General features: G+C 40.9%; 2 protein-coding genes across 3 annotated transcripts in view; both read right to left on the bottom strand.

The window, feature by feature from the left end:
* The window catches only part of tmem117 (transmembrane protein 117), a 66,099-nt gene extending 56,202 nt beyond the window's left edge, over window positions 1–9,897 (bottom strand). Inside the window, exons 1-2 of one of the 2 annotated variants that reach the window (XM_072673755.1) lie at window positions 9,772–9,897; window positions 7,968–8,276 (exon numbers count right to left, since the gene is read on the bottom strand). In XM_072673755.1, the coding sequence (XP_072529856.1) occupies window positions 7,968–8,265 (298 nt within the window). In that variant the 5' untranslated portion in view covers window positions 8,266–8,276; window positions 9,772–9,897. Of the gene's footprint in view, window positions 1–7,967; window positions 8,277–9,408; window positions 9,631–9,771 lie in introns of those variants that run through there. The other variant, XM_072673754.1, reaches the window with a different exon arrangement.
* LOC140548993 (small ribosomal subunit protein eS17) overlaps window positions 1–13,450 on the bottom strand; it is a 351,034-nt gene that overhangs the window by 228,671 nt on the left and 108,913 nt on the right. The gene's annotated exons all lie outside the window — the stretch shown is intronic.

Below are 13,450 nucleotides of genomic sequence, written 5' to 3' on the forward strand. Positions count from 1 at the left end.
ACAGAGGCTGACTTTGAAGTGACCTGCCATGTCAGGCACCACGATTTGGGCCTAAGGTCTGATCTAAGATCAGATCGGATTTTCCTCTTTACTTACTGAGTGATATTAGTCACTGTGTTCCTATGGTCAGAGGCACTAGGAGCTTGGTGAGAAAGACTCCTGAGGGCAGTGGGGTGGAGTGAGTGCAGTGTCCTTGGCAAGTAATGCTGGAGGACCAGAGGAGACGACACGCCACACCCAGTGGCTAGTTAATGTGAGAGGAGACAGAGTAAATGGGAAGGAGAAAAGAGAGAACGAGTAGAAGAGAAAGGAAGAACAACAAGAAACGGAGGCTGACAGAAATCAAGAGAAGAATAAGCGAGCGAGATTTAAAAAAGTATCAGTGCGTTCTGTCACTTTGTTCTTTCCTGCTGTTACATCCTGGCAGACGTAAAGAAAGTAAAGAAGAAGTGGGCAACATGATAGATTGTAATTGTTTTTTGAAGACATATCACAATCTTCACTTCTCTGAGGTTAGAAAAGCTATGACGTGATGCATAAGTCGCAATTTGATATTTTCATCAAATCCTAATGAACAGCTACTCCGTATTTAAATAAATAAATAAACAAACTTCTAACTCATCAGTGTGGCCCATGCAAAATGTGGGACACCCTCAGTATGGCGAAGACTCAGAACCTGATTAGCAAATCAGGCCTGAGGCCTGATGGTATGTTGTGGTAGTTAAAAACTGTCAGCTGAATCCATTTTCCAAGCTTAACAGCCCAAATAACTCTTCAAGCATTGTGCTAACACTCATTTAACATAGGCTCCTCTAAACAACTGCCTGAAGAGCTGGGAAGCCTATAAGAAGCGTTTTACAGCTTGTGGTTTCTACAGTGCAGAATATTTTGCATTGAAGGGGCTCTAGAAGATCAAAAATGTACTTCTCCTGCCATAGACAACAGGAGACAAAAACAATAAAAAAAAAGAAAAGAGAACATCTAACAGTCAGGACTTATTTAATTCACCCTCCCTAAACTTTACATACATCCCAGCCCACTAACTGGCTAGAGGCTAAACACACCTGCTACTTCAGGAAATTATGAAAGCGAGGCTAAACAGGATAAAGGCTAACGTTAGGCCGACCTAAGCAAGGGCAGATGCTGTTCTGCAGCGAGCAGGAACTTATGAAAAGACTAAAGCCATGTTTACATTACCAAGCTGAGGGGATTCAAATCTCAAATCTCAATATCGTGACACAGATCTGATTTTCTCAGGGCTGTGCGGATATCAAATCCAATCTTTTTAATCAGATTTGACTCACTTTCCTTTGTGTATCCTAGATCGGATATGCATTCAAATTGTGGACATGCGACATGAATGGTCAGATTTAATTCCATGCGTCTTTTTGCCTGTACATGTGCTTTGTACTGTGGACATCAGCCAGCACCGGCAGCGCAGCAAAACACAACAATGGAGGAGAGGAACAGCGGCGTGCATAAACGCATCAATGTGAGCACGCACAGATACAGCATTTATGAACGTGAACCATCAAGATCCAATCATAGAAAAAAATGGGAACTGAAAAATGAGGCTTGTAATGTGACCGTAGCCTGACTATAGCATGAAGACTAGGTGGCTGTTATCCAGCATCCGTGTGTATGAGGGGTTTGGTCGTGAGTGTGAGAGAGTCAAGTTTGAATTCTGGCCTAAAGGGTCTCCGAGCTGGACAGAAATATCCCAATTATCACTTTCTCTCAGATCTCTATGGTGAACATAGCTGTGTAATCAACACATACATACACACACACACACACACTATTCAACATTACACAAACATGCTGTTGTCTGGCTTTTGGCCTGGCTCATTCACAGCATGAATAAAGTTTTCAGAGATGAAACACTGTGGTGTGTAATATGTTAAATTCGTGCCTCTTCCTCTGGTACGCAGATGATGATAATGTGCAGTTCAGTTAAGTGGTCACCAACAGGCACATTTTGAAATAGCTGCAGGAGAGGATGATGCACTGTGTATATAGTACTGTGTGTATGTATGGGTTTCTCTTTTTCTTTTATCTTTTTTTTTTTTTTAAATAGAGGCATAAACACATTACACACACCCACACACATAACGCCACAAGCAGCGCATGGTGTAGTTCTCCATAAAAACGAGAGGGTGTAAGCATTAGATTTTTCTGGGTCAGCATAAACGAAGCAGTTTACATGTCAGAAAAGCACAGAGTCAAATTTCACAACTTCATCTCCGAACACAAGACATGAACAAATGGCACAACACAGTCTCCCCTCGACACAGCCAACTAAAACACAGCCAGGTCTTCAGCAGGTACTTAACTAGGCTTTGGGCAATCCTGAGGCTTTGCTCCAGGAGATGCTGATTTAGTTATTTTAGATCACTGAAAAAGTGGAAATGACAGATGGTGAGGGAGAGTAGGAGAACGAGTGACTGGCTGTGAGTGTGTGTGTATACTGCAGAGTACTTGCATGAATATGCGTATACCTGAACTGCTTTATGTATTTCCAGTTAGGCCCATAAGCATTCAGACAGTCATAAGTTTTGCAATTTTGCCTGTGTACACCACCGCAACGGATTCGAAATTATTCCTCTTTACATATAGTCCCTCTTTTAACATATTGTTAAAAGATCAAAAGTAATTGGACACCTGTCTAATAAGCAGTTTCATAGCCAGATGAAATCTGTTCCCCAGTTATGTCTTGATAAATCAAAGAGATAAAAGGTTTACAACCAGGGGTTGTGTTTGCTCTGCTCTCTAAAGAACATTTAGCAGCAACTTTGAGAGGTCTAAAAAGGTGTCACTGCAAGGAGGTCATCATTAGGCTAAAAAAATGAAGCAAACCTATTATAGAGAGAGAGCAGAAACTTTAGGAATGGCCAAATCAACAATTTGGTACATTGTAAGAAGAAGGAAAGCACTGGCGAGATCAGCACCAGCAAACGGCATTGAAGACCATGGAAGACAACTGAAGTAGATGACTGTAGAATTCAAGCTCCAGGACATCTAGTCGACAGATGCCCTAATGAGTGAAAATTAATAGGGTTTACTTCAAGATGCTAACCACTAGCAACACTTAAAAACAGCAAGGTCAGAAAAAAAGCAAAAGACACTGTATTGTTCTTAAATGGCATCTCAGTCACTGGACCATAATCAGCTGATCGCATCATAATCTAGCTGAGCTTTTACTTAAGGCAAATCTAAAGACAGAAAGACCCATAAATAAGCAGAAACGGAAGGAAGGAAACTCTGCAGTTGGTGATGTTGATGGTTTCCAGACCTCAGGCAGTCATCGACAGTAAAGGATTTACATCCGAGTGTTAAAAATAGTAATGTTAGTTTGTCAAATTACTTTTGTGCTGTTGAAAAGGGACAGTGTAATAAATGTCTGCTATTGTTACTATTGTTTTGTTAAACCCCCTGAATTACAGCTGAACGTCTACACTTGCACATCTTGGTCGCATCATTTCAAACCCATTGAGGTGGTGTACAGAGGCCAAATTGTTATTTTATAAATTATATTTATTTAATTATTATTTATTTAGAATTATAAATAATATATGACACTAGATAATAAATAAATAAATAAAATTCCAGTCACTGTCCAAATACTTATAGACCTTATGGACCACCTATGGACTGTGTGCATTTGTGTGCAGTACTGTTGCATTATAGATAACATTTCTTTGCTACTACTTGCAGCACAGGCGGCCTGGCACACTCTCACTCAGTGGTTTAGGATTATGTAACAAAACTAGCAGAATGTTTTACAAAACTCTTCTCTTCCATCTATCTGCGTCTCTCTCATCCATTTTTTTTTTTAAACACACATTTGTCCTGCTGAACTCCCATCACACTCTATCTCTCACTAACACACACACACACACACACACACACACACACACACACCATCTGGTACCCCAGATTTTTGCATTAAAGTTGCTTGGCTACACACAGATCCCACTCTGTCTGTCTGTCTGTGTCTGTGTCTTGGTCACAGATGACGGGGTCTAAATTTGTAGGATTTGTTGCCATTACAAAAGTGAATTGTGATTTGAGTGTTAACATGGTGTTTCCCAATGCCAGGGCTGTTCCCTACTCCAGTACTCTGGATTCAGCTCATTAAAGGCAATGAGCTCATCTAATACAGACAGTAAGAGCTGCTCCACCACATTTGAACTTGGCATGAATAATACATGTGAATAAATTGCAGGTGCTGAAACTGTGTACTGGGTTTCTGTGGAGCTCGTGGAGCGTTATAGGAGGTTTTGAGCGTTTTAAAACCTAGAAGACATTTTTTGACAGGTGGGCAAGATGTTTGCAAATGAGATGACATGATCAATCATGCCCAATAAACACCAGGGGTAAGAATGATTTATTTATGAATGAATGAATTAGGGATGTTCACAGGTACTTGAGTACTCGGTTAAACATTTGCTATATTATTTATTTAAGATTTAGAAAATATACAGGCCAAAAACGCTATTTTGCGTTTTAATAGATCAGTAAAATGTGACATTTCGGCTCATATTTGCATTTTTTTTTGTATAAACATAAATTTGATCAGATTTTCCCCCTTTTGGACTGTCAAATGTGTCGACTACAAATGCCGTATGTAGTCTCCCCCCCAACATCACACCTGATTATCTGATCACGGTGAAAGCACCTTAGTCCACTGGACCTCCCCAAGGCCCTAATAAAGGAATAGAATAGAATAATAATGTTTACATCTTTTATAATGAATGAATAATAAATAGATCTTCAAATGTATTTCCATAGATGAGTGGTAAGTAGTTGTGCTCATGTTTTTACTCTTAATACCAGTACTTCCACCTACAGCCCCATGTTATTTTTTGCTGAACATTTTAAACATGCAAATTTCTACACTATTTTGTAAAAGTTGTTACTCATTAAAATTTGCACCCCCAAAATGTACATACACCCAGACTACTAGTGAAAGCCTTAAGCTGCGGCGCAGTAAAATGCAATGGCCACTTTAGGAGAATATAGTGTTGTTGAAGCTTTTCCTGCGCTGGTGTGCGCAGAAGGGAAGCACAAACTCTGCATCATTGATGCCAAAGCCACGGAAGCAGGCAGGTCTCCATGCAAGGCTAAGCACTAACGCTAGATGATGGGCTACTCTCCAATGTCTGCTTCCTCAAAAACAAACTACATTACCTCTTTGGACAACCAAACTAGAGCTCAACACGCTTCAAAAGAGAGAATACAGATTTTTTTTTTGTCAAGAAAATCCAACCCCAGGGAAGTGAGTGCGGGATAGGCTAAAAGCTAGCCCCACATTCTCTTCAGATAGCTAACCGAACCATGCCCTGAGAGGACACAAAGAGGACAACACTATCCAGTAAGAAAAAATCATTACATTGTTTTTGTGACAATGCTCAAAACTACATTATGACCCCCTGTAATCCATTGCTGTTACATAAACCAGACAATAAAAGCAGAGCTTAGCTTTCTTTTTGTTGTTTAATTTTGAGGCAAAATAACAGGATTGTAAATAAAAACAATATCTGAGCATTTTTCACCCCAACCAAAGACACATACCTACTACTTATACATTAGAGAACAACTTACTTACGAAATGCATTTAACAAGCTAGACTCGCGTTTCTTCAATCTCTTGAAGGATATGATTACTGATGCCAACACATAAATATTTACACAATGTATAAATTGAGACTAAATTAAATTCACCTGAATATTCTGTAAGGTTAGAAATGCAGTAAAACAAATGAAACACAGTAATGTTAGTGTAGCAGCCTTAACATTCTGCCTTTCTGGAATTCAATAAATGAGTCAAATCCAAACATCTGTCCAATACAGCTGATCTTTTAAGCTATACTGATATGATTCTGACATCACTGCACCTCCTTATTTCACAAAGTGGTAAAAAAATGCTGTAATTAAGAAACACTAGGGGTGTAACGGTACATCTAACCGCCACGGTGCGGTTCTCATCTTTAGATTTGAATTTCACTAAAATTCTTATTTAACTCATGAAAATCAGGGTGGATAAGACAAGGACGAGTTTGTGTGTGTGTGGAAACACAATAACCATGCTAATGTTAACACTTTACTGCTTAAATAGTTACAGGCTGTGTTAATTACCTCAGAGGGGGGATTATATATGACACTAGATAAAGCAAACTGCAACTGCGACTGAACTGCCTGTCCAAATGAAATGAAAAGAAACCAAGAAAAGTCATGTTTTTGTTTTGCTTTTTTTCTTTTCTTTGTACCTCAATCCGCGAAGGCCAAATCCTGACTTTTGTTTACACCTTTACACCACTAATACACACACACACTGCGAGTCATGGCCTAATCAGCTCATCCTATTCAAATCCACTGAAGCACTGCCAAGATCTCTCACAGCCACCTGATTTATTAGGCTGCAAGACCTCTTCAAGAATTACTGCAATAGTCGTTACACTGAAACAAAAGGGAGGGGTCGGACTACGGTCACTGCAACAACAAAAACACTGCCAGCTACGGGCCATCGGGTCAGAACTACACACTACCAGATTAACAGAACTCAAACAGACAGAAAGACACAGCAGGACACACAGCAAGTGATGACCACAGATGACCATTTCTGTATTTATATGCCCTGTGATTCAGACAGTGTGAAAAAGCAAGGGACTGCAAGGTAAAGACCTAGAGGGGCTGGTCTGCACCAAGTGACTGTTTTCCTTAGATGTGGTGGAAGGGAAAGATCTGAAAGGTTAGAAATGACAGAGACTGCCAGAAGATGCAGCTTGGAAAGAAGGGTAGGTGCGAAATGTTTGTGGAAGGCAGGAGAAGGGGCGAGACTGCAAAGTGAAATTGGGTTGGGGGAGGATAGCCTTGTCTTACAGTGACCTAAATATGTCATTTTTACTGTGTCACACTTAAATGATTCGCAAGCATTAGGGTCAATAACGAATGGGATGAGAGCTGTTGTTTGATCTTTTCTCTGCACATTCTTCCATTTACCACTGTATGCCATACAATCCCACAGGAGCTTCATGCTTTAACAAAGAGTTTGTTCATGTTTCAGCAGTGGGAAGCCCTCATGACCTTCTAGATTGTCTGAGAAGGCCTAATCTCAGATATCTGGGAATTCCAAAAAATTATTTTTTTATTCAAATAAACTGAATAAAAAAGTATTTACACTCAATAGAATTATGCCTATATATTTAACTCTGCAATGATCACAGTAGTAGCCTTGCATTACCCATTTATTATTATACTTTGGTTGGAAACAAGCTTGTTCCATCATTTGTTCTCAGTGGTTTCTAAGTAGATACAGCCAAGTGAGCTCTCTTAATTAATCACTAGCAGAACTGAAGGCCTAAAACTACCAACATAAATCGGAACTGACACACAAATCACCCAATCACATTCTGATTTGCAATGACTGGGACCAGACAAAGAAAAGTCGTGAGTCTGTGGAAGTCTACTGGAAGTCCACATCACTGACTGTGAACATATGCCGTTGTCTAACCAGGATTCAGTCAGTTTTTGTAAAACAGCGACAGCAGATCTGTGTTAACTCTGTCCTGACATTATACAACTCGAGAAGTCTTTTATAAAAAAAAAAATTTAAATCAAGTGTACTGCCTTTAGCTCAGTACTGACATGCTACTAGAATCCCATAGGAGGGCTAGCAGTAATTAGCATTATGATACAGGTGGGGTTTTCCTTTTTTTCCTATCAAATATTGGCATTTATGACCTGAACTGAAGGACTTTGTCTTACAGTGCCAGTTCGCCTCTAGGCATCACTGTCACTGATTCTGGGTATAGAATATGTATGCTTAATATGTATATTATGCCTCTAAATATAAAATGCATTTGAATATCAAATAAGCTTTCTACTGCATCCGAATATTAATTGAACATATGTGAAAATCATTTTTTTTAATTAGTAGAAAACCCAAATCTGTGGCAGTATACACACCAAACAGCCTTCGATGGAAGAAGAACTTCCCAGCAACGAGGCCCGTAAAGATGGCCAGAATCCACATCAACACCTTCAGGAAGTTCCACCCTCCTCCTGGGTACTTATTCACAATGAAGGAGAAACAGTTTCCAACCACAATCATGTGTGCTTCTGTCTGGCTGTGGGACACAGGGTCCTCAGCAAAGATGAGGAAGTTGAAGAAGGTTACTAGGTAGGCCACAACCAGACGAGACCACGGGTGCTGGAAGTAGTAACGGAAGCGGGCATCTATCTCCATTCTGCCAAGCCTCGCCATCCACCGGCCACCTGAGAGAAAGACAGAGAGACAGGGTTATAAGCTGAGCACAGCCTGAGTGCTGAGCACCAAGTCTTACATGTCTCTTTGGGACAGAGATTACAAATAATTGAGACAGTAGCAGATTATCCAGATTGAGATTACACAACATAACAGTCATAAGTGCTGGCAGCACAGTGAAACACATGGCCGGAGTGCATCCAGACTGAGATTATAATCCATCAGCAGGAACATTATCCCAGACACTTTCAAGACCGAGACTAGGGAGCAAATCCTACAAATATGAATGATTATTTGCCCTAAAGGATCATTTTGCCAGAAGCATGGTTATGGACGCTTCACGAATCTCTCAACTTCTCATTCTTTTATAGCTCACAGCCAGTATGCAGAGCTGCATTTATAGCATGGACAATAATAATAATAAAAGAAAAAGTCCCATGAGGAGTCCATGCAGTCAGAAATGCTCGGTTGCAGAACAGGACAGGACCAGCAGAGGCAGAACAAAACACTGATTCATTTCAGATCTTCAGATACTCAACATCTCATCTCAGACAGCTGTCTCGAACAACACGGTTCCAGTAGGACCAAGCTGCAGTTGAACATGCCTTGTTAAATCCAGGCTGGCTGCCCCCCTGAGAGACCACCAGCATGCCCAACACGCCGCTGCTCCAGCAGCTTCTCAAAATACTCTACTCAACGTGGAGACGAGAGGTGATGTAAGAGGCTCGGAATAGCACTAGTCCACTGCTGGGAAATGCTGGGTACTGATGTGACATTTTTATTGCAGGCAGCCAAATGAGATATTTACAGACACTAAACAGAACGGGTGCTTACTCCTACAAGCAGGGCCGGTCACACAGCCAGCGCAGTCCAACCGTGAGCTATACTGCTTCTTTTAGAGTAAACACAGCACACATGCTGGAGAAATACTGATTAGGACCTCTTTAAGACCTGTTTCAGGGCTTTAAACCACCGGTTGTAACACACACACACATACACACACACTTGATTCCCTCTAACACTTTCTGTTGCAGTTGTTTAATCGACATGTCACATTCGCTTCAGTCAGTCTCGGGCATTTTCGAGTACAGTCTGTGAGGAAAAGCTTGTGCATCGCTAAGAAGAACAGGCACATGCTCTTACGGAGGCAGTCGTGCAGCATGTCCGAGCCCATCGCGGCGCCACGGCGGGTAGGCTAGCTTAGCTCTCTCCACACGCTGCTCACTTCACCCGGCTCCACTTACACATCACCGCGGCGCTCAGACAGAGCAAAGCCCGACACGAACCAGCTCCACCAGTTCACCGCACAAAGCAGCACGGGCAGCGGCCAGACAAGCGAACAGGGGCTCGCTTTCTTTCACTACAGAGAGGGACGTACACACAGACGTGGAGACAGACTGACGCTGAGCCCGCCCCTCAGCTCTCATATCAACCGACCCCTCCCCCGTCTTAAACACACACACACACACATACATACACCCACAGACTCCGCCGACAGTGGTCTACCTGCTCCTAGCCGGTGGGTTTCCCTTCCTCGGGGTGTTCAGTGTTGTTCAGTCAGTTCTCAGACTTGTGAGGAGCTGAGGGAGCCGAGGGAGCGCTTCACCGAGTGAAGCGGATTATCAGCGGAACCTGTTGTTGCTACGGCAGAGACCTCCTCTCATCCTCTCATCGCCTTTGTTTTGGGTCAGACCGGTCGAGAGGCGCTGCTGCTGGTGCTGCTGCTGCTGCTGGTGCTGGATGTAGCAGCAGAGCTACAAGCTAACAGCAGCAGCAGCTTCATACCGTGAACGCAGCGGGCCGGAACAATAACACACACAGATCACCAGAGACGGCTAGAGCAGCTTCTCTCAGGGGATATATTTATTTATATACAGCCAATAGACAGGGCAGGGTCATGAAATAAGCCTCAGAGGACATGGCAGATGTGTTTTCGTTACCAGGCTAAAGCTGGGAGCTGACTGAAGTCAGTGGTTTAGGAGTAGGGCGGTTTGTGGCATAAACGCTTGTAGGGATTGACGATATGGCAAAATACTGTGTATCACGATAAAAACATGCACATAATACTGAAGATAGCTCATATAAGAGAACACATTTAATAGAAGAAAAGCAGGGTCCTTTAAGATAGCTAGGCCTGGCACAGGCAGACCATAGTGCACCTATTTTACTACACGATGTTGGCACAGGCACTTTCCTTTATTTATTATTTTGTTGTTTTTGCTGACCACAATATCAAAGTTTTTATCTGGAAACTGAAAGTTTGTCTGATGCCTTTTTTCCCTCACACACATGCTTATACTTCAACATAAAAAGTTTAGCTTAAACTGTGGAGAGTTGCCATTTCTTGCTAATAAAGAAATGATGTGTGTAAATAAGTTCACATCCTCTACCAAGAACACACTTCTGCACATTCAAAACTACTGTTACTGTTTAGTAGCTTCATTTTAACATATTACAAAAAATACATTAAATGCGGTTTGTGTACATTAATTTCCCCCAAAGTTAAATTCAGGGGGAAAAAAACAAACAAACAGAAATTGTGTTTAAAATGTATGTATTTTCACATTTAAGTTTGTTTCCTGTAAGAATTTATTACACATTTCACTTAGAAACTCAACAAAATATGTCATTTGATCAGGGCTGCACAAACATTTGCAAAAGACTGTATTGCGTTGCTGTCCAATGAAAAACATGTAACTCCAGAATGGTGACTTTACAGGAGAAGACAAGAATGGTCTTAGCTTTGAATGAAAGTTAATGTAAAATAAGAGTTTATTATAAAGTCATTTAGAGCATTTCTATTGGCGTCTACAGGTTTAAACCGAGGAGATACATGGTTTTCATGGTTGGACAGCAGTGATATACTTTTTCAAATGTGATTGTTTAATTTTAATTTAAACTCAAATAGAATACAGAAAAGAAAACGCTGAAAACATCTGTTATTACAATCATTCTATTAATAATTACTATTAATAATCTCATTTAAAGGATTAATGGATGAGAGCATCTAATCTTATAATAGGTTGAAAAACGAATAAGTCAGAATTTTAACGGGCAGTAGCGAACTGTGACTATTAGGGCTAGGCCTTCAGTTCAGTACCTAAGAAAAAAGCCAGTTTCTACAATAATACTTCTCATAACTACTCAAATTCTAATAGATTTCTAATAGTGTATTATCATTCTGCGCTGCTGGTGCACTCCAGCTATTTATATGCACAATATCAGTGTCAGCAATAAGTACAACTTAAAAGTAGCTGAATACATTTGTTAGAAGGAGTGTCAGAAGGGGTGCCACAAACAGTTGAACATACAGTGTACATGTATGCATATATGCGGCAGAGGAACTGTTAAGAGAGGCAGAAAAGAGGATGAAGGGGAAATGACTGCAGAAGATAACTGAACATTGGCAGAAACTGGAATCTAATAACCAGCAGCTAAAAGATCAGCTATTGCATAAGGATGAAGTGACGGAGCAGGAGAGAGAGAAGTGGAGAAGATAAAGAAGAGATGGAGAAAACAGGCGAAATCTCCAGGAGCTTCGTTCAAAAGATAAATCAAGGTGATTGGCAGTCACAAGGCCTTGATGAATCGCGAAAGAGAGATTATGAGCAAGCTGGTAGAATGACAGATAGAAGAGGGAGAAGATATGACTATCAGCAGCTCCTGTGTTGGCTCTGCTGGAACGTAGAGTGTTGCAGGAGAAACAGCAGCAGAAACTGAATTAAATTTGCCAAATGAAAATGTGATAAGGATGCTGACTGGCTAAACAAGGTTGAGAAGAAAGGGCCAAAGAGCAGTGAAGGCCAAGAAAAAGACATGAGTGAAAAAGCACAGAGAAGAGAGGCTTATCAAAGAAGAGGAAAGAGTGAAGACTCAACACAACTTTAGGAAAAAAGATCAGTGAAGGAGTTTTAGAAAGAAACATCCACTCAGTTTCCCCCTTATGGTTGTTTTACTCAATGCAACTCAAAATGCAATAATAAAAAGCACACAATAAGACAACAAAGCTATTTTGTGCTCCTGAGTTGTCTGATTTTAAGTGATCTCGATATGTAAGAAAATAACAAATGGAAAAGTCCTGTTAGCAGAAGAATTTAATGTAAATTGAAGACCTCTTGTTTTTAAGGATGTTAGTCATAGACATGCACAAGATATGAAAATGCCTAAAAATGTATATTTCTGTATTGCTCTGCATACAATTGGCCCCAAAAGAAGACATGACTGAAAGAAAAAACACATCAAAGCTTGTGTGGAGTTTGGCAGAAAGCATCAGAGTGATCTCGTACGATGTGGGATAAGGTTTCAAGTTTCAGGTTTATTTGTCATTTGCACAACATGTCAGAACTTTTATGCATTGCAATGCTTGTGGTAAGGCTCAGGTTGATGCTCTACAGGAGGACAAAACTATATACATACTAAACATATTAAAATAAAGTTATATAAAAATTATATTAAATAAATACAAAATATACACAAAATACAGAATATACAAAGACAGGAGGGATCTGAATCTCTACAGATTCCTCCTGCACAAGCATTTCAATGCATAAATGTCCTGACATGTTGTGCAAATGACAAATAAACCTGAAACTTAAAACCTTATCCCACATCATACGGGTTATGTGGACAGAGGAGACATAAATGGTGAATTCTAGCCAGAATAAATTCTTGTGTGGAACAAATCTAACAATATTCACTCCTCAACAAAAATAGACCATCACAGGAAAAATTAAGTATGGGGATGGCAGCATTTCATGGAGATGCTTTTCCTCAGTGGAGACTGGGCATCTTGTTGAAAATGAATGACAGATGGAGTGTGAAAAATACATGGAGATGCTGCAATTACAACCAGCTAAAAACTCAGTAGGGTTTGGTTCCCTGCAGGCCAGGTGCCAGCGCTGCCACTTCTTAAACTAGCTGGCACCTGGCCTGCAGGGAACCAAACCCTACTGAGTTTTTAGCAGGTTGTAATTGCAGCATCTCCATGTATTTTTCACGTTCCATCTGTCATTTATTTTCAACAAGATGTCCAGCACCTTAAACTGGCCAGCACTTGTTTTGTCCACCAGCACACTGACCGGCACATCACCTGGTTGCTGACTATCAGCCGGCACACCAACTGGCACATCCTAAAGCATCTGGCTCACCAACTGGCACAACCTAAAGCGGCCGGCACACTAACCAA

This window comes from Salminus brasiliensis, chromosome 2 (assembly GCF_030463535.1).
Source record: "Salminus brasiliensis chromosome 2, fSalBra1.hap2, whole genome shotgun sequence".
Lineage (NCBI taxonomy): Eukaryota > Metazoa > Chordata > Actinopteri > Characiformes > Bryconidae > Salminus > Salminus brasiliensis.